The sequence below is a fragment of the Suricata suricatta genome, chromosome 10, assembly GCF_006229205.1.
Source record: "Suricata suricatta isolate VVHF042 chromosome 10, meerkat_22Aug2017_6uvM2_HiC, whole genome shotgun sequence".
NCBI classification, from domain to species: Eukaryota; Metazoa; Chordata; class Mammalia; order Carnivora; family Herpestidae; genus Suricata; species Suricata suricatta.
Genome location: NC_043709.1, coordinates 39,813,408 through 39,833,328, shown reverse-complemented (window position 1 = coordinate 39,833,328; position 19,921 = coordinate 39,813,408). Strand labels below are relative to the sequence as shown.

General features: G+C 42.0%; 1 protein-coding gene across 1 annotated transcript in view; it reads right to left on the bottom strand.

Annotated features, from left to right (window-relative positions):
• Positions 1–14,095, bottom strand: part of E2F7 (E2F transcription factor 7) — a 34,999-nt gene extending 20,904 nt beyond the window's left edge. Inside the window, exons 1-4 of the mRNA XM_029955449.1 lie at positions 14,090–14,095; positions 13,845–13,937; positions 6,876–7,151; positions 2,522–2,690 (exon numbers count right to left, since the gene is read on the bottom strand). Of these exons, the coding sequence (XP_029811309.1) occupies positions 2,522–2,690; positions 6,876–7,151; positions 13,845–13,937; positions 14,090–14,095 (544 nt within the window). The remainder of the gene's footprint in view (positions 1–2,521; positions 2,691–6,875; positions 7,152–13,844; positions 13,938–14,089) is intronic.
• Between the last annotated feature and the right edge of the window lie 5,826 nt (positions 14,096–19,921).

The window sequence follows — 19,921 nt, the reverse complement described above, 5'->3', positions numbered from 1 at the left end:
CATCTCCCAGAAAACTGGTCCAGCTACAAAGATGCCGTCTTTCTGCTCACTTGCCAGGAGCCATTATATAATCAGAGCAGACTCAGTGAATGTAGCTTCTGGCCCTTCAAAGATTTAACACAAGAAATTGACCAAATTCTGATGACAACTTTGGAGGGGAAATGAAGTTCTATCATCTGCAGGAAGAGGCATTTCATAGTCAATCAGAACATTTTGGTTCATGACCCTGAAAGGCTCTTCATCCTCAGAAGCGCAGGCTTCGGTGCCAGATGCCTACTGAAAGGTGCTGGCAGGGGCAGCCAACAGCCCCTTGTCCCGATCTGCCTGGGTTTTTATTCCAGTCTGTTTTCATATATTAACACATCTTGTTTAGAGTGTAACATTTCATAAACCTTCCCATTAGAAATGTCATGTGAATGCAACTGAGACACCCCAGGGCCAGCCATATGCTGGGCTTTCTGTGATTCTGTATTTGATACAAACTGTTAAATCTCCATCTAGTGAACAGACATCCTAAGAAGGGAAAATAAAGGAAGATTCTGACCGCTTTAAGGGTTAGATGAGTGTTTAATATGCACAATGGGTGTTTAATAGAAGTGCTGGTAAAAGCCACTGTGGCAGCTGCCTGTCTAGACAATCATCTTTTCAGTCTGGACTGGGTTAATCTGTCAATCATCTTTTCAGTCTGGACTGGGTTAATCTGTCTACTGGCCGGTGCACTAGAAAGTTCCATTTCACAGGTCTTGAGACCTTCAGGTTACTCGGAGGCTTCTCTGCCAGGCAGGGTTTTCCTGGCAACCAGCCCTTTTCTTTTGTATCAACGTAATCCTGTTAATCCTAATCATGGCATTATTTACGCCCCCAAGGATTTATCAGTTATTACCATGCTTCCTTTAGTCTTTGATGGAGCTTTTGTCTAATTTTTTGTCTTTTGCACTGACATGAGTGCAACATCCATGGATGGAAGTTGGGTGTATGCAGGAAGCTGGTTTCATGAATCAGTGAGGATACTGTGTGCTGCTGTTTTACCCTCATCCTCTGTAAAATTAGTTTCCAGGCCTGTGCCTCAAATGGGTGTACACTAAGCCTTCATCCGCTGGGTCACTTTCCCTTTCTTGTTTCAGTGGCAATGATGCCAAATACTGTTTTTTTCTGGGCTCCCCAATCAGGCACTGTGCTTCCTTTCCCAGAGGGGGAAAGGACAGCTTGGGGAGGGCAGAGAGAGATCTAGTAAGAGTTGAATAGAAACTGTTCCACTTAACAGTAAGAGTTCCCATGCCTGAGTTAGGCATGTTGCTGACATTCTCCCCGACTTTCTTAAGTTTCTGCAAGGTAGGTGCTATGAATCTTGGGTTACAGACAGGAAAAGGTTAAGCGACTTTTTAAAAACTCACAGCCTGTAAACTGGAGCGCGCCATCTGACCCAAAGCCCAGCCCCTGGTCATTCCATCATATCCAGTGCCTCATTATCTCAGTTCCCAGCAACTAAAGCAGTTTTAGCCATCAGTTTGAATAATTCAGACTGACAATCATCTACTGGGAGACTTTTTTCAGGGTTAGGGGAAGAAAGAGAATAAATTAAAAATATAATCTATCATAAAGCCTGTTTAGCAGATTTTCTTTTCTTCTGTATGTAAACTCTTAATTTTTAAGGGGACACCGTAAACCTTCAAATCACTGTGATTTCTGCTTAGTTAAGATTGTCAACAATGTTTATCATGAGACCAACTGCAAGCCATGTCCACTAGGGGTCTCTACTCTGAGGCAGCTGTCTGCGTATTTAGAGCCCATTCTGCACTGCACATTACACACACCATGGCGCGTGAACACATGGACTCCGCGTTGCACACACCATGGCGCGTGAACACGTGGACTCCGCGTTGCACACGCCATGGCGCGTGAACACGTGGACTCCTCGTTGCACACGCCATGGCGCGTGAACACGTGGACCCCTCGTTGCACACGCCATGGCGCGTGAACACGTGGACCCCTCGTTGCACACGCCATGGCGCGTGAACACGTGTACAAGGCTTAGCTGTTTATGTCCAGACGTGCCCCCTCCAGTTTGGGAGGCTTGCTGTGAGTCTCCCACTGTATGTCTTCAAACATAAAGCTCTTGTCCTCAAATCCTGTTTGGTAACGGAAGTAACACCAGGTCTGAACTCTTAGAAGCATTTTAAAAAATAAACAGCAAGGTATTTGAAAATATGCTTTGCCTGCAGTGATGCGAAATTAAAAGTGATATACTAATTTTTAATGTGAGCCTTTTATACAAATATTTATAAGGTCAAAACCCACAAATTTTCGTTCCCCCCTCAGGCCGAGAAGACTCCCTTGAATCCTCTGCATAAGGATGAGAAATTTGATGACAGAAGGAAGTTCTACTTGCTCCTGTGTCCTTATCCTTTGGGAGCCCACTCTTTACTTAATGAGAAGCCATCTGAAGACTCTGGCCTGCCCGAGGAAACCAGTTTCCCACTGTGACTGGAGACGAGCCTCCAGGTAATCTGAGGATACATACCAAGACTGACAGCAACTTCATCTAGGGAGATGGTTGTTTTCTCGGTTGACAAGGGATAGCTTGGATAGCGAGCTAGAAACTTCTGGCACAGGAGTCCTAGACTTTTCTGTTTTCTGCTTGGCCTTTGCTTTTCAAATTCATCCACAGCACTGTCCCCTACAACATCAAACTGCAAAGGGCAGACAAAAGGGAGAGAAGAGATGTCACAGTTAACATCCTTATGGAGAAATTCCATGAAAAGTGCAGAAGAAATGCATGGACAAATGAGTTGTTGGCAAAGCTGGGGGACATCCCAGTACATACCATTCTAGATTCTGGTTAAAATACATTCATTACCTAACCTAGTGTTCTTAACATTTTACTGGTTGCTTTCTTTGGACTGATTTTTTTTTTCTCCTTTGAAACTTGAGAATGAGTCTTTTGTTAAAAGCTTAAAAAATGAACAATATCGGCATTTATGGCTTGCTACACCCTTGCTACGAATGTGCTCATTACACTGTAGATCAGTATCACCGGTATCAGCCCCATCCCAGACCTGATGTATCAGAATCTAGGTCCTGGGTGATTCCTCTTGACATAAAAATCTCAGATCCACTGGCCTGCAGTGCGTCACCAAAGTGTTTTATTTTTTACATCTGTCCAAGGGTTCATGGAACTGAACAAGGGCAGCTAAGTCTTACTCCTCTTCATTCTTTTTTATTGTAAGGACACTAAAGTGGTGTCCTTGTCTCAGCAACCCACGTTTGAAAAAGGATCACTCCAAACCCGCAAAAGTAAAACGCTTTTTGACGAACAGATTCAAAGAGGAAAGTGGTATGATTATCTCAATGGGCTTCAGAAAAAGCATTTGATAAATTTAACACCCGTTCATGATTTTCAAAAATGCTCTCAGAAAACTAGAAATGGAGAATTTCTCTAATAAAGTGTATTCATAAAAACCCAACTGCAAACACATGTCTTAATGGAAAAATCTTGGAAGTATTTTCTTAAAATCTGGAAAATGATAAGGTTGCCCATTATGACAATACCTCTTCTATCTCATATCGAAGACCCTAGCCAGTGCCTGAGGACAAGAAAAAGAAACTGAGGCACAGGGATTAGAAAAGAATAAGCATAATTTTCATTCTGTGGAAGACATGTTTACGTAAAAAATGCAAAAATATCTCAGATAAATTATTAAAATGATAAGTGAATTTAGCAAAGTGGCTGTAAAGGCAAAACAATAGATTTGAAAAAATCAGCTGCATTGCCATATGGTAGTACCAGAAAAATGAAAAGACATTATTTACAATAGTAATAAGAATGATAAAGTTTTTAGGGACAATCTAGCAAAAATCTATTTGCATAAAATATCAAAAATTAGATCTTAGAGAAATATACTTAAACCTTAAAGAAATATACTATCTTCAAGGATAGGAGGGCTCAGTGTGGCTTTATTCTTCACAAATTAATCTACATGCAATGCAATTCCAATTAAAATCCAATCTGAAGGGGCACCTGGGTGGCTGGTTGGTTAAATGTCTGACCCTTGATTTTGGCTCAGGTCATGGTCCCATGGTTCATGAGATAGAGCTCTGCATTGGGCTCTGTGCTAGCATAGAGCCTGCATAGGATTCTTTCTCTCCCTCTATCTCTGCCCCTCCTCTACTTGTTCATGTGCATACACACACACACACACACACACACACACACACACACACACACACACAGACTCTCTCTCAAAATAAATAAACATTAAAAAAAGTCCAATCTAAAGTATATATGGAAGAACAAAAGGCAAAGAATAGCCCACACACTCTGAGGCAAAGTAAGTTTAGAGTCTTGCTTTACCTGATATCAAGGCTTATTACAAGATGGTATTGGTATAGGGATGCATAAATTGGCCAACAGAACAGAAGAGAGCCAAGAACCAGATACATAAAAGGAACTTCGACATAAGACAGAGATAGCATTGGCAACTTGGGAGAGCAAGAAGGACTGAATAAATAGTGCAGGAACAATTGATTATAAGAAGCAACATGAAAAAACACAAGCACTAAATTGAACTGTAATACATATAACTAATAAAGGTTTATTTTCAAGATTATACAATAAACTCCTACAAATCAATATAAAAAAACAATAAAAATCAGCAAAGAACATGCACAAACACTTCACAGAAGAGGAAAAAGAAAACATGGTGGCCAGTTAACATGCGGAAAGAGGCAGGGCCTCATTAGTAACCAAGGAAAAGTAAGTGAATACCATAACAATTCACCATTGTATACCCATTAGATTGGCAGAAATTAGTAAATTTGACAGTGTCAAGAGTCAGAGAAGATGTAGATCAATAAATGTTGACACATTACTGGGGGATGAAAACAGCACTTGGGAAAGAAATTACTTTGTGAATATTTGCATATCCAATGACCTAATCACTTCACTACTAGATATACACCCTAGAACAGTAATTCTCAAATGTTTTGTTCATAGAACCTTTTCATATTCCTAAAAATTACTGAGGAATATCTTTAAAATAATTTTTTACTACCATTTGATAGAATATTTGGTCATAAAAAATATACTTATGTACATATCTTTAACACCCAAACTGAACAATACTATTAATATACATCTATCTGCCTACCCGACAGAGTAACCTTTCTCCTAAATCTGTATGTATTATTTCATGGCCATTTTCAAATAGTTCTATCACATATGTATATGTTCCTATATCATATATTGCTTAGGTTTTGTTTTGTTTGGGTTTTCAACTTTTGTAAAATTGAAACTAGTAAATAGTCTTCTGAAACTTGCTCTTTTCAGTCAGCCTACGTCTTTAAAATTCATCCACGTTCTTGCACATAGCTATGATGTTCTCTCATTGTCACTGCTGTTTGATATTCCACTATGTGAATATACCACAATTTAGTGATCCATTCACCTACTGCTAGCCGTGTGTGTTGTTTCCAGTGTGCGCTAATGGGAACTGTGCTGCCACGATATTGTTTTTGTTGTCTCTTGGTGTACACACACGGGAGTTTCTCTGGGGCAGCGGTTCTCAGAGTGTGGTCTGTATTTAGTTATATGGAAGAATCTACTAATTAGTTCTATCACTGCAATGAAGTATACCAGAGTCACTTCATTTTGTTCTATTTATTTCAAGTTGTAAATCGGGACATACTTTTCTTTTGTCAATTTCTTCATTTTGGTAATTCTTATAGCATAAAAAGTCTACCAAAAGGAAGAAAACAAATAAGACTCAAATCTGTAACTTTTCTTAGCAAGCCTGGGAAAACATTTAACTGGAGAGTGAAAATTATTGACCATTGATTGATTTATTTTTTTAAAGTATAGATATGCTGCTTATTCAATCGCTCTGGTTCTCCACAGGACAGATAATTTAAAGATGATCTACCTTTAAGGCCCCAAAGCAAAGAATTCAACATATATAAAAATAGTGAAATTTCCCACGTCTAAAATAAACTATTACTCTCAAAATCAAAGCAAAACTATAATATCAGCAGCATTTAAAAAGTCCAAACTTCTTCGTTAAATCAAAATTATGAAATAGTTTTTCTTAAAAAAATCATCATTTTCATTTTTTATTTTTTTAATGTTTTATTTATTTTTGATGCAGAGAGAGAGGGAGACACAGAATCTGAAGCAGGCTCCAGGCTCTGAGCTGTCAGCACAGACTCTGACATGGGGCTCGAACCCACGAATGTGAGATCATGACCTGAGCTGAAGTTGGAGGCTTAATCCACTGAGCCACCCAGGCACCACTGAAAAATTATCATTTTTAAATGTGTACTGGGAGTAGTAAAGGGAGTAGCACCCAGAAGAGGAAAAAAACACTCATTATGAAAAAGACACAGAATGAGAAATCCATTTCAGCTAGTCGTAAGATATTAAGTTTTGATATATTTTGATATCTATAAATAGCAAAGATTTGTGGATGAAAGATACTGCCTGCCTAAAGGTATTTTACCATTATAGACATCTGACATGCCATTAAATCACCCCAATGGCCATAAAAAAAAAGGAAGAAAGGAAGACATTAAGTTTAATACTGCTTTTGGCTCAATGGTAACTGAAAAATTGAGAACTATGACTTAAATAATCAAGTATAGATTTAAAAATTCTATAAATTCTAGAGCTTGGATGGCTCAGTTGGTTAAGTGTCTGACTCTTGGTTTCAACTCAGGTTTCATGGGTTTGAACCTGCACTGGGCTCCATGACAAGCAGGAGGGCCTGCTTAGGATTCTCTCTCTCCCTTTCTCTCTCTCTCCTACTCACACTGTTTCTGTCTCCATCAAAATAAATAAACTTAAAAAAAATTTCTATAAAGCCTGAGATGCACAGCCTGTTTACCTGCAGAGAGTCTGTAAAGGCACCATCCTTGTTTTCAGTGGGTCTGAACAGTCCCTTCTTCTTCTCCCGGTCTCTTATTTCAGGGCTGGCAGCACTAATTAGCACCTTCAGGTTAGCGGTGGGCGTCCACGGTTCTGCCTGCTGTCTGTCAACAAGCTTAACTGGAGTAATGGGGTTTCTTTCTGGAGTGAAGGGTTTTTGCTTTGATAAATCAATTGGCTCATTTTTTACTGGAGTCTTCAGGGCCATCCTCGAGAGATCAACAAATATGTTTTCCTATTTTAGTAAGAAAGAGAAAGGGCAGGTATAAGCTAAGAGCATTCATTCACCAAGACACGAAAATACAAAGAGACCATATGTTCACCGCTGAAAAATATCAGGGTAGGACTAATGAAAATAGACTGAAGGTTCATGGAATCCGAGAGTGGTTCAGTTCAAACATGATTATCATCTACTCTTTTTCAACATACTTCTTATGGCATCTCTGGGAAAGAAGTCGAGTGTATCTGTCACTGGTAGATGCTTGCAATTGTTGGGGATGATAACAAGGGCAAATGTGGGCTGAGTGCATACTGCTTCTCTATTTACAAGTTTGCATTAACGGGTGTAGTACAATTATGCTGTTAGGGTCCAGTGTTCACAGGTGCTAATACAGAAATTTGTAGCAGGACCAACCAATGGATAAGTATACAACAAACTGCCACATTTCCAACCAAACTGGAAGGGCTGTTATTCCCTGAGACAGTACTTCTCAAACTATCCATGGTGAAGGACCAGGGTTTTTTATTTCCAAACTCTCACATACTGATATGTGGTTTTTATTTCACAGGACTCATATGCATTTTCCACCACCTGTGACTCTCTATGTAATCTGTCGCTCAAATAACCTACAGCCTGTTCAATAGGAAGAGACCACTGATCATGGGCTTAGCTGCCACAGGGGGCAAGATCAAATTGTTGCAGAGCTTTCTAGGGCCTGGCTTTCAAATTCAGTTCTTAATTTTTTGCAGTTTAGCACTAGTTTGTGGACTAGCACCTGCCCCCAGACCACACTCTGAGTAGACTGCCTTTACAATTGTAAGAAACGCTCAGTGATGGGTCCATTATGTCCCTTAGTCCACTTTGAAAGAGGACTAAATGTATGGAAGCCACATTTGGAAATACCAACTAATGAAAACAAGTTTCTTTCCCCTAAAATAAGGATCTGCCATTTAAAAACGGAAAGATTCTGTTCTCTCTGTAGCAGAACTCACCTCCAAGCAATTGTATTTTACATAATGATGAAGGTGGAGGAGTTAAAGGTTTGTCCCTCCTTTTCCTATACACCTATCACTCTATAGCTACTGTGTGCTTGGATTTTGGCTGAGCAGTTCTTTAAGAAAGGTGCTTTCCCATAAAGGAACAACATTGAAGACAGGAAAAGATGGTTGGGAGGACCTGGAGTTTGTGTTAGTGGGGCCAGTCTTGTTCCTTGGACCAGCAGAGCTGCTGGCTGGCTGCAGTGAGGTTCTGCCCCAGTGTCACTGAGAGGGAGGGGGTAAGGGGGTGACACCTTCCCACTGAGCAGCAGACACAGCCAGGCTGGAGCACAGCATCTACCCAAGTCTTGTAACACGTCCCTACTGATTTGCAGTTCTGATGAAGTCTTCTACAAGGGACCTCTGAAGGGAAAGTACTGAGTGTTTACTAGGCACCGCACCCCGTTTTATGTACTTTACATATATTAATTCCTTACATTAATTCCTCATCTAATCCTGTGACCTAGGTTCTACTATTTTTCCAGTCTTCGGATGAAGAAACTGAGGCACAGAGAGGTTACATAACTTGCCTGGGGTCACATACAACCTTCACTGGTATGCAAGAAATAGCTGACAGGCAGAAGTTTCTGAAATCCTGCATCTAGAAATGAGTTTATCAGGGGTGCAAACTGGAAGAAAGTGATCTTTATCATAGATCCAACAAAAGGTATGCAGAGGCCACTTACCCCCAGCGGCGCGGTGGAGAGGCAGTATATGGGGAAATAGTTGTGCAACAGGCTGTTGGGCCAGGTTACCTGTCTCTGCTGCTTATCAGCGAGGGCAGACTGCTCGTCTCACTATATTTTAATGCTCTCAACTGAAAATGAAGTTCATAATACCAACCTCAAGGGGTATTAGAATAGTTCCTGGCATATAGTGAGCACTCAATAAAACCTATTATCTGTTCCCCTCTTTCCCGTTCTTTATTACTGTCCATTCTGGCACTCAGAGCTAATACAATACAGAGCATTATATTGTTATTTAACTTCCTAGGTACGTGTCTTGACTCATTAATGAGACTGTGCACTTCCAGAAGTCAGGAATCAAGTTCCATGGTTCATTCCTCATAATTTTTTGGCACAGTGCTCTGCCCCTTATGGGTGCTGACAGAACACTGTGCCTTGATTATCTCATTTTCCAAAAAGTATCCCTGTGATAAGGTGTGGGCCAGCCTCGCTGAGGTGGACAGAGATCCGCACTCATTCTCTGCTCCCTTTAGGGGACCTGCGTATTCTCAAAGGAGTCCTGAGCTCCTACTTTTGCCTCACGGAGGAACAATTTAGATGGATTATTCCCTCCAACACTTCGATATGTTTTCACTACAGTTTAATACTTAAAAGTTGGAGGGGAATTAGGTTACCTACTAGGTTATGATTATACACACCTCTACCTCAAGAGAAAAAAGAATGCCAAACAAATGTGAATGCTGAGATCTCAGATGGGCAAAGTCAACTGTAATCTAATCGTACCCTGTTTCAACTGTCTGTCTAGTGTGCAGTCCTGACACTGTATAAATGGAAAGGGAACTTGAATGAGGCTAGAAACCTGGTTTTTGTTTCTGCTCTGTGCCTTTTTGATACTGGACAAATTGTTCTGTCTGGACCCCAAGTTTTCTTACCAATAAAATGAGGGGTTCCAACTAAAGTATCTATCTCCAAGGCTTTCCAGCCAGGCTTCCAGCTGTGTGGTAGACACAGGGATGTGCTGAGATCTCATCAGGAATGAAGGACTCATTCTCCCTGATGCTGGAAGCATTTCACCAGGACTGAGAGAGTGGACTCTTCCAAACTCCCAACCTCCCAGGGAGGCCTGGACCATCCTCAATGCCAGGAGAGGCAGCACGGACCATGTAAAAGCCTGGCCCCCTGCCCCTGCTAGAACTCCCGGTAGGTAAACTCCAGTCTTCCCCGGAGACTGTCCCAGATCCGCTTCTCCCTTTGTTTAGTTCCGTTGCCTCCCCTTCCTACCCACAGAGGCGGCTGCCCAGAGCATCCCTAACTAGCTGCCAGCACCCTACCTCCATGTCTGATCTGTCTGCCAGAAAGTCTAAGTGCAACACCCTGGAAGTCACTTCTTCGATTAGAGAGGGTCTGGGGAGACGTAACCCATGAAACAGGCTCTCAATTCTCATACGCAAATGGATACAACATAGCCTGGCTTACCTGCCATCTAGTGGCTGTGAGGACGGGGATCATATAATGAAGGTGAAGGCAGTTTGTCACCTGAGCGCTATACGGATATTTGTTACGAATTACACCAACACTTCGACTCTGCTCTGTGCTGCCATAGAAAGGCTTTGTAGTTACAAGATCTTGGTACCAGTCTCAGATACAGCTTCGATCATGTCACCTCAACTAACATATGCAGTTATCAGCGTTGTCGGGGCCCTTGGCAATATTTTGCCAACTGCTTTTCCAGTTCTAGCTAATGCATATTCCACATTGTGCTCAAACAGCACACTTGCTTTTCTTCAAACCTGCCCTGCACCATTACTTTGTCTTTAATGCTATTGGTGAAGCTTTGCCTGTTGAAACTCTCCCTGTGGTTTAAGGCTCACTACAGAAGAGGACATGTTAGGAAGTGTCTCCCTCTAGCTTTTACTATTGAACTTCCCTTCCCTTCAGAGCACATTTTCTAGAATGAGTAATCCACACTGAGGGCTTTCCTCTGCCTGTCTCTCAGGGGTTCCCACTGCTCTCATGTAGGTCACACCTCCCTCGACCTCACTGCGGTGGTTGAGACTGTGGACTATTCTTTGCTCTATGAAACATGCAGCCCTTTGGAGACAGCACACTTTCTCTCTTGGTTCTCTCCCTACTTCTCAGTATCCTTCATTGGTTCCTTGTTTTCCGCTCATAGAGTCTCAGCTCTCCAGTCCTCTCTTCGCTCTCTCTGGGATGGTTCCCTCGCCCTCATGTACAGCGCTTTTAAACCAACCTGAATGTTGACAGTTCACAAGTTTCTATCTGGCTAGGACCTTTCATGAATTTCAGAATCAGGCAACCAGTGCCTCCCACACATGGGTCCAGATATATACTTCAAATGAACTTACCTTCTTTCTCGATCACTCCAAAAAGTGATGAATGACCTTCGGAGAAAACCGGTGCCCACTAAGTCTGGGCACTGTCCCCAAATGTACCTGCCTCCCTCTCCACTTGCCTAAGTCTTAGCATTCATCCCTTCAAGCCCCTGTTCAGGTTTGCCTCCTTCACAAAGCACCCCAACAGCTCAATCCTTCTTACTCACCCCTGCATGCCAAACCATCCGTTTTCTTCCTTTGTCCTCCCCAAATGCTCTGTAAACAACTGAAGAGGAGTTTGTCTTGTTTATTATCTTGCAACTGGGCTCAGTAAATGCGATGAAATGAATTTCAGTAATGAAACTGAAAACTGTATGTTTAAAAAAATTTCTCCATGAGTAGCAAAAAGATGCTCGCACAATACCGTACTTCTAGTTCTTGACCAATGTGTAGAGAGTCAAGAAAGAGAAATCCTCTAAATGCCAGCTGACCCACAAAACACTGTACCAGGCATCTTCCAGAGGCTTTCAAGCAACAATTCAGCACCGCCAGTTTCTGGCCACTCTGAGTATCTTGAACATTTTTTGTATGCCTGCACCTCACGTTGTTTCCTCTGCCTACAATGTCCATCTTGCTCACTCCTGTTTTTTTGTAGGCTGAATGTCCTCAGCCATGGAGGCTTCGTTAGCCCCGATGTTCCCTCCTCTCCCAAATCTTTTGGGATCCCTTGTGAATATACTTCCTCCTCCTTTATTTTGCCAAACATTTTGTTCCCACTTGTGTGATGGCACTTAGCAAATCATAATACAGTCGGTTAGTTTTGCATCTGAGTCCCTGAAAGTCTCTCAGGGCCTTACATGTTTATCTTTGGGTTGTCAGTTCCACTGCGTACAGTGTGAACAGTGTGTATTGCTGGGTACTTTACAAACACTTAAAGAGGGAGGTGCTATTTATTAGCTCCAATTTACGGAAGGAAGAAAACAGGCTTAGAGAAGTTAGGAAACTTACGCTACTGTATCTCAGCACCTGGAATATAAATATTTATTGAGTGACTGAATAGATACATTAGTTCGAGGTTATGGAGCTAATCAATGGCAGAGCAGGAAGCCAAACCCTGATCTCTGTTACTGCAAACCCCATGTTCTTGCAAACCCCATGTTCTTGCCCTCCCTCAAAATCTTCCTTCCTTTCCTACACAGCAATGTGAAAAGGAGACAAAAGTCTCATCTCTGAGCAGAAACACTGTTCTCATTCCTTGCCTTCTCTTTGAAAGGTGAATCCCTGCTCATACATTCCATTTCAAACATTTAACCACTTTCCCGACCTCTTTGTGAACTCATTGGAGTTTTTCTCCACACCCATTAAAATGGGAAAGTTCACCTGGACACAGCACTCACTGATACTAACTAGAGTAGAACACCCTTGTGGAAGGCACTTGATAAAAAAATCACTGACCTGAAAGGAAAGAAGTGGACGCTACCTTGGGCTTTATATAAGTGCATACGTGTTCCTTCAAGGCTATTCCATCCAAATGATCAAGGAAAACAAAACGTTTTGCTCTGAAACTCCCAGAGCCGAAACTCCCAATATACATTTTAAAGTCTGGGCATTTCCATCCTCATATGGCTTAGGTTCATTTTGAGAAAGTCCTCTTGAAAACAACAATGTTTTGGTATACTTCTTTTCCTAACAAAAAATTTTTGAATGCTAGCGGGGAGAAATCGACAAAAACATACAATTGCACACCTATCCAAACTTCATAGTTGTCAAGGATTCTTCAAAGGTCTACCTAACAGGTGCGTTGCAAACAGACAGTTGCATTGTTGATGGCAAGGCTAAAAATAAGACAAGGAACCTAGAGAAGTTCAATGTCCAAGTAAGTTGCTATGCTCAGATCTATATTCAAAGTTTCTGTTCTACATTTGGCTTCTGCCTAAAAATGCGTAGACATTCACAAGCAAGCTATTACACCTTTTCAGTAGGGCACTAGCTGGTGAGTGCAGTTGTGCTGATGTGGGTGTGGTGGTAGTTTAGACATTACTATGGCCACTTTGTTATGTTTCTTGAAGACACAACCATGGTCTTAAGAGTCACAAGGGGTGCAAAAGGGAGAGAAAGTCTCAGTACAGAACCAGGAATAGCACTGTAAAATATTCAGAGTATGTCAGTGGGCTAAGTCATTGTAGCTCCCTATGTCTGGGAGGCACAGATCTTAATTTCGGGTGGATGCAACAGTCACGAGGAGATAGTTCATCGGTATGAAGAACATTTCGTGGCACTTTAAATATCCAGTAATTACAGTGTAGAGTCTAGATTCCAGGAACCAAGGGGTAACATTCCTGCACAGCATTAGCTAATTCCACTCTTGGCAACTGGAAGTATTACAAACTTTTGGTTGCAATGTCCAGCACATCTTCGATTCACATAAATTGGTTCCAACATCACATCTAACTTAGCCTCTTTCTAATGCACAATGAATGAGAAACTCGACATTAATGGTTTGGATGTATCCATTTAAAAAGTATATATTTCTATAATGATCAACATTATTATGTTTATAAGACAAATACAAGTGATATGTTGGAATACTTCATTGAATTAGACATGACTATCCTAAATATGTTAGCGCTTAAGGTATTTAAGTCCATTTACCTTTTGTGCATTTCCCCCATCTTCGATGGCAAAATCTATTCTGGGCTGCCTGGGGTTGATCAGGTCTTTTAATGTTAAACAATTTACCTCTATCTGGAATGCACAATTACATTAGAAAGTGATTTTATAACTGGATGTTTTCTCCTCCAACAAAACTATTTATTACTTGCTCATGAACATGAACTTCTCCCTCTCTAAACTCATCCTGGGAATTTCCAGGAGTGTAGCCACCCCATCTCCAAAACGCACATGAATAACACGAACACTTAATAAAGTGTGTTTGATAATTACTAAAAACTAGGAAGGCAAAAAAAAAATCGACAAAACTGATAATTTTTTATGAAAAACAACAGCACAAAACAAAGTTACCAAGTCAGGAGAGGGTAGGGCAAATCTGTCAGAAAGGACAGGGTCTCCTAGGTCAGTTAATTTTGGCGCAAAGCACTGGGAAGAATTCGGTTTTGAGGGGGTTTTGAATCGGGGGGAGAGAAACCTGATCGCTAGACCAAACCCACTCAGATCTTAGCGCAGCCCCTTCCCAGGCCTCCCAGCAGATCCCCAGGATAAACTCTTCCAATGAACCCCCCAGATCGAGAGGAAGAACAAGTCCCCTCTTCTGACCCGCGGGAGGGAGAGCAAGAGCCAGGACACCTCACATGCTCCTGGTCCAGCGGCAGAAATGCCTCGATCCCCGGAGCGAGGGAGAGGAGGGGAGGCAGACTGGCAGCCCGGGCGGGGAGGGGGCTCCCCTTTCCCCCCAATTCCCGCCTCCACTCAGGTCTTAGGGGCGCACGCTACTTACTCCCACTTTGAGAAGGAGGCTTCCTGCCTCTGTGGGGACCTTCACGACCTCACACCGGCGAGGGACCAGAGGGGCGAGGAGATCAGCAGGCGGATGGCGACATCGGGCGGGGAAAGCGAGGCGCGCAGATCCCCGCTCCGAGCTCCCAGAGCTGGCGGGGACCCCACGGTGTCAGGGCAGTGCCAGCGCTACAGTCCCGGATCGCAGTCCCCGCTAAAACACCACCTCTGGCGCCTTGAGACCGAATTTGAGAATCGGCCAATCAGCGTCGGCCCGTGGGTGGCCCGGGCCAATCGCCCGGCGGCACAGCCCGGGCCCCCCGCCCCTAGGAGTGTTGGCGCTCCGAGCCGCGCGTTTCGGCCTCACCCGCCCAATTGTTGCCGCCTCGGCCCCCTCCCCCTTCCGGGTACCTGGAAACTTCGGGCCCCGGGAGCCAATTCCTGCCGGGGACGCGGGCCCCGGCGGCCGCGGGAAAGCCAAGGTGGGGGCGGCTCGGGGGTGGCTCGGGGGCGGCGGGAGAAGGGGGAGAGCTCTTTTGTTATGCATAAAAGACCCGTCAGGTCCCTTTGGCTTGCCGCGCTGGGAGACTGCGGGCACGGCCAGGGGAGGGGAGAGCAGATGGAGTTTGGATAAACGATATACACGCTCTGGACGCTGCCACCGCCACCCCCTACTCTCAGCAACCTGCGCGGAAGCTAAATTGTCCAGGCTTGTTGGGACAAACTTCGTAACACCGCACGCTGGTGTGACACGTGAACCATGGTTACCACTCTATGCTGCGAGCAGATGGCACGCCAGTTAGCCCTGGAAACTAGACTGCAAGCACAACCAGCTGTTTTGTGCTTTTCCTTTCCTTTCCCTTCTACTTGTTAAGTCTGGAAAAAAGTTTTTTTGGGGTTCCTTTTTAAGAACATCGCCAATAATTAAGGGAGTAAAGCCTTAATAAATAATTATTTGCAACATGCACTAGCATTCCGGGAAGTAGTCGAGAAAATTTCCTCGACTTACTGATTTGTATTAAATGTTTCACTTCCTTCAACTTTAGTTTCTTATTTGAAATATGAATATTGGTAGAGACAGCTGTGTGCATATGTATATGGTGTGTTTTAATAAGATTAGTGCTTAGAACAGTTTTACAGGAAAATGGAGAAGATAGGACACAGAGTGCCCATATGTCCCGCACCCAGTTTTACCTGTAACACCTTATATTTGTATGGGGCTCTTGTTGAAATTAATGAACCAATAATGACATACCCAACTGAAGTCATTACTTTATTCAGATTTCCTTAAATTTACCTAATGTTTTTATGTCCTAGGATACCGCATTGTATTTCGTGTTCATATCTCCAAAGGTTCCTCTTGGCTATGATGATTTCTCATACTTTCCTCGTTTTTGCTGGCCTCCATGGTTTTAAGGAATAACTGGTAAGTCATTTTGTAGGATATCCTGCTGTTGGTATTTGAGACATCCTTTTAAAAGCAGGTCTACACACTTCCCAACAAATCATGTAGTTTACACAAACGATTTCTTCTTCTTTCTTATCCTTTCTTCTCTAGTGCTCTGCTCTCCATGCCTCACCTCTGAAGGAAAATTTAGAATGCTCAATCAAGTCCTTCACTTTGTACTCTATTTAGGTTGCTGATAAATACAGCCTAGACTGTTGGTGGGAATGTAAACTGGTGCAGCTGCTCTGGAAAACAGTGTGGAGGTTCCTCAAAAAACTATCGATAGAACTCCCCTATAACCCAGCAATAGCACTGCTATGGATTTATCCAAGGGACATAGAAGTGCTGATGCATAGGGGTACATGTACCCCAATGTTCATAGCAGCACTGTCAACAATAGCCAAATCATGGAAGAGCCTAAATGTCCATCAACTGATGAATGGACAAGAAGATGTGGTTTATATATATATAATGGAATAGTACATGGCAATGAGAAAGAATGCCATTTGTAGCAACATAGCATGGATTGAACTCAAGGGTGTTATGCTAAGTGAAATAAGTCAGGCAGAGAAAGATACCATATGTTTTCACTCATATGTGGAACAGGAGAAACTTAACAGAGGACCATAGGGGAGAGAAAGGGGAAAAAAATAGTTAAGGAGGGGGAGGGAGCAAACCATAAGAGACTCTTAAATACTAAGAACAAACAGGGTTGATGGGGGTGGGGAGAGGGAAAGGAAGGTGATGAGCATGGAGGAGAGCACTGGGTGTTATATAGAAACCAACTGGACAATAAACTGTAATTAGTCAATAAATAGGGGCGCCTGGGTTGCTCAGTTGGTTAAGCGTCTAGCTTCAGCTCAGGTCATGATCTCACGGTTCATGGGTTTGAGCCCCGTGTCAGGCTCTGTGCTGACAGCTAGCTCAGAGCCTGGAGCCTGCTTCCGATTCTGTGTCTCCCTCTCTCTTTGACCCTCCCCTGCTCTTGCTGTCTCTCAAAAATAAAATAAAAAACATAAAAAAAAATACAGCCTAGAAATCACTGTTAGATGGTATCAAAGAGACAAGCATGGGAACATTAAACATATAGGAAAATAACAATCGTAATAAAAACTTGACATTTTTACTTTAGAAGTGATATTTTGACCTGAAATCTATCTTATAGGTAGAAGCATAAGGAGACAAGTAAAAAGAATAAAATTGCCATTTATTAAATTTTGCACTTACATAGAAGCAGAAAATTTTGATTAGGAAATATCTTTTTTTCCCAACTGTATTAATTTCCTGTGGCTGCTGTGACAAATTACTACAAACTGGTTGATTTAGAAGAATCGAGATTTATTTTCTCACAGTTCTGGAGGCCAGAAGTCTGAGTTCAAGGTGTTGGCTGAGCCACATTCCCTCTGGGGCTCTAGAGGAAAATCTGTTCTTTGCCTCTTCCAGCTCCTGGTGGCCGGAAGCAATCTTTGATACATGGCCAGCTTACCCAGTTCTCTGCCCCCATGGTCACGTGGCCTGCTCGCCTTCGATTTGTTAAATCTCTTCTGTGTATCTCTCATAAGGAAACTTGTTACTGAATATTCAGGATGGTTTCTGCTTAAGAGCCTCAACTTAATTACATTTACAAAAATTTTTTTTCTAAATAAGGTAACATCCATAGGTTCCATGGATTAGGACATGAATATTCCTTTTTGGGACCACCATTCTGCTTTCTAGACCCACATTCAAATGATTGAAGTCCATTCATTTCTCTGCTATTTTAAAATAATAATGGTTGTTTCTTTGAGATTAGGCAGTTTTATGATACAGACCTTTTCCTAGCATTTTCAGTGTTTTTTCTATCTACATTTCAAATGTAGCCACTATTCAGAACAAGAATAACTCAACATGTAGCTTCAGACTTGTAATTTCATCTCTTGCTTGTAATAAGAGTGGTGTTAAATTTGAAGGGAAACTGGAAAATGAGCGTTTGATGGGCAAATCAGGAGACATTCCTCTAATGTACTTACTTTGCTGCTTTCCAGTCCTAGAATTTATAAATATTCTGTCAATCTCTCAGTTACTCAGTGGATACTGATGGTGGCTGAGAACTTGGGTGGGGCATCAACAAGAGTCCTTGCACGTGGCTTCTCAGTGTAGCTTCATCTTCCTTACAGCATGGCGGTTAAGGCAGTTGGACTTCTTGGGTACTCTGTGATGAGTACCCAAGTCCACAAAGTGGAAATTGTATTGCCTTTCATGATGTAACTTTAGAACTAAGTTAGCAGCAATTCTGCTATATCTTTTGGAGGAAGCCATCAAAGATTCGCCCATACTTGATAGGAGAGGAAAGGATACACACCCTACCCTTCTTCTTCTTCTTTTTTTTAATTTCAAGTTTTTATTTAAGTTCTAGTTAGTTAACTTATAATATTGGTTTCAGGGGTAGAATTTAGTGATTTATCACTTACGTATAACACCCAGTGCTCATCATAAGTACACTCCTTAGTGCCCATCACCTATTTAGCCCATCCCCTGCCCACTTCCTCTTCAGCAATCCTCAGTTTGTTCTCTATAGTTAGTAGTCTTTTATGGTTTGCCTCCCCTCTCTCTTTTTTTCTTTCCTTCCCCTTTGTTCATCTTTTTAAAAAAATTTTTTAAAATGTTTATTTATTTTTGAGAGAGAGGGAGAGACAGAGTGTGAGTGGGCAAGGGGCAGGGAGAGAGGAAAACAGACTCTGAACCAGTCTTCAGGCTCTGAGCTGTCAGAACAGAGCCCAATGCAGGACTTGAACCTACAAACCACGAGAATGCTCATCTGAACCAAAGTCAGATACTTAACCGACTGAGCCGTCCAGGCACCCCATCTGTTTTGTTTCTTAAATTCCACATATGAGTGAAATCATATGATACTTGTCTTTCTCTGACTTATTTCGCTTAGCATAATTTACTGTAGCTCCATCCATGTTGTTGTAAATGGCAAGATATCATTCTTTTTAATGGCTAATATTCCATTGTGTGTGTGTATGTATTTATTTATATATATAAAACCACATCTTTATCAATTCATCAGTCAGTAGACATTTGGGCATCTTCCACAATTTGGCTATTGTTGATAATAGTGCTATAAACAACAGGGTGCATGCCCCTCCAAATCAGTATTTTTGTGTCCTTTGGGTAAATACCCAGTGGTGAAATTGCTGGATCATAGGGAAGTTCTATTTTCAACTTTTTGAGGAAGCTCCCTATGTTCTCCAGAATATGTACACCAGTTTGCATTCTCGTCAACGGTGCACGAGGGTTCCCCTATCTCTGCATCCTTGCCAACACCTGTTGTTTTCTGCATTGTCAATTTTAGCCATTCTGACAGGTGTGAGGTGGTATCTTATTTTGGTTTGGATTTGGATTTCTCTGATGATGAGAGTAATGTTGAATATCTTTTCATGTGTCTGTTAGCCACATGGATGTCTTTTTTGGAATAATGTTTATTCATGTCTTCTGCCCGTTTCTTAACTGGATTATTTGGGTTTTTTTGGGTGGGGTATTGAGTTTGATAAGTTCTTTATAGATTTTGGATACTAACCCTTTATCAGATATGTCATTTGCAAATATCTTCTTCCATTCCATAGGTTGCCGTTTAGTTTTGTTGATTGTTTCCTTAGCTGTACAGAAGCTTTTTATCTTGATGAGGTCCCAAATAGTTCATTTTTACTTTTTATTTTGTTTCCCTTGCCTCCAGATACATGTCTAGCAAGGTGATGCTTCGGCCGATGTCAAAAAGATTTCCACTTGTGTTTTCTTCTAGGTAATGGTCTTTAAACACATTTAGGTCTTTCATCCATTTGGAATT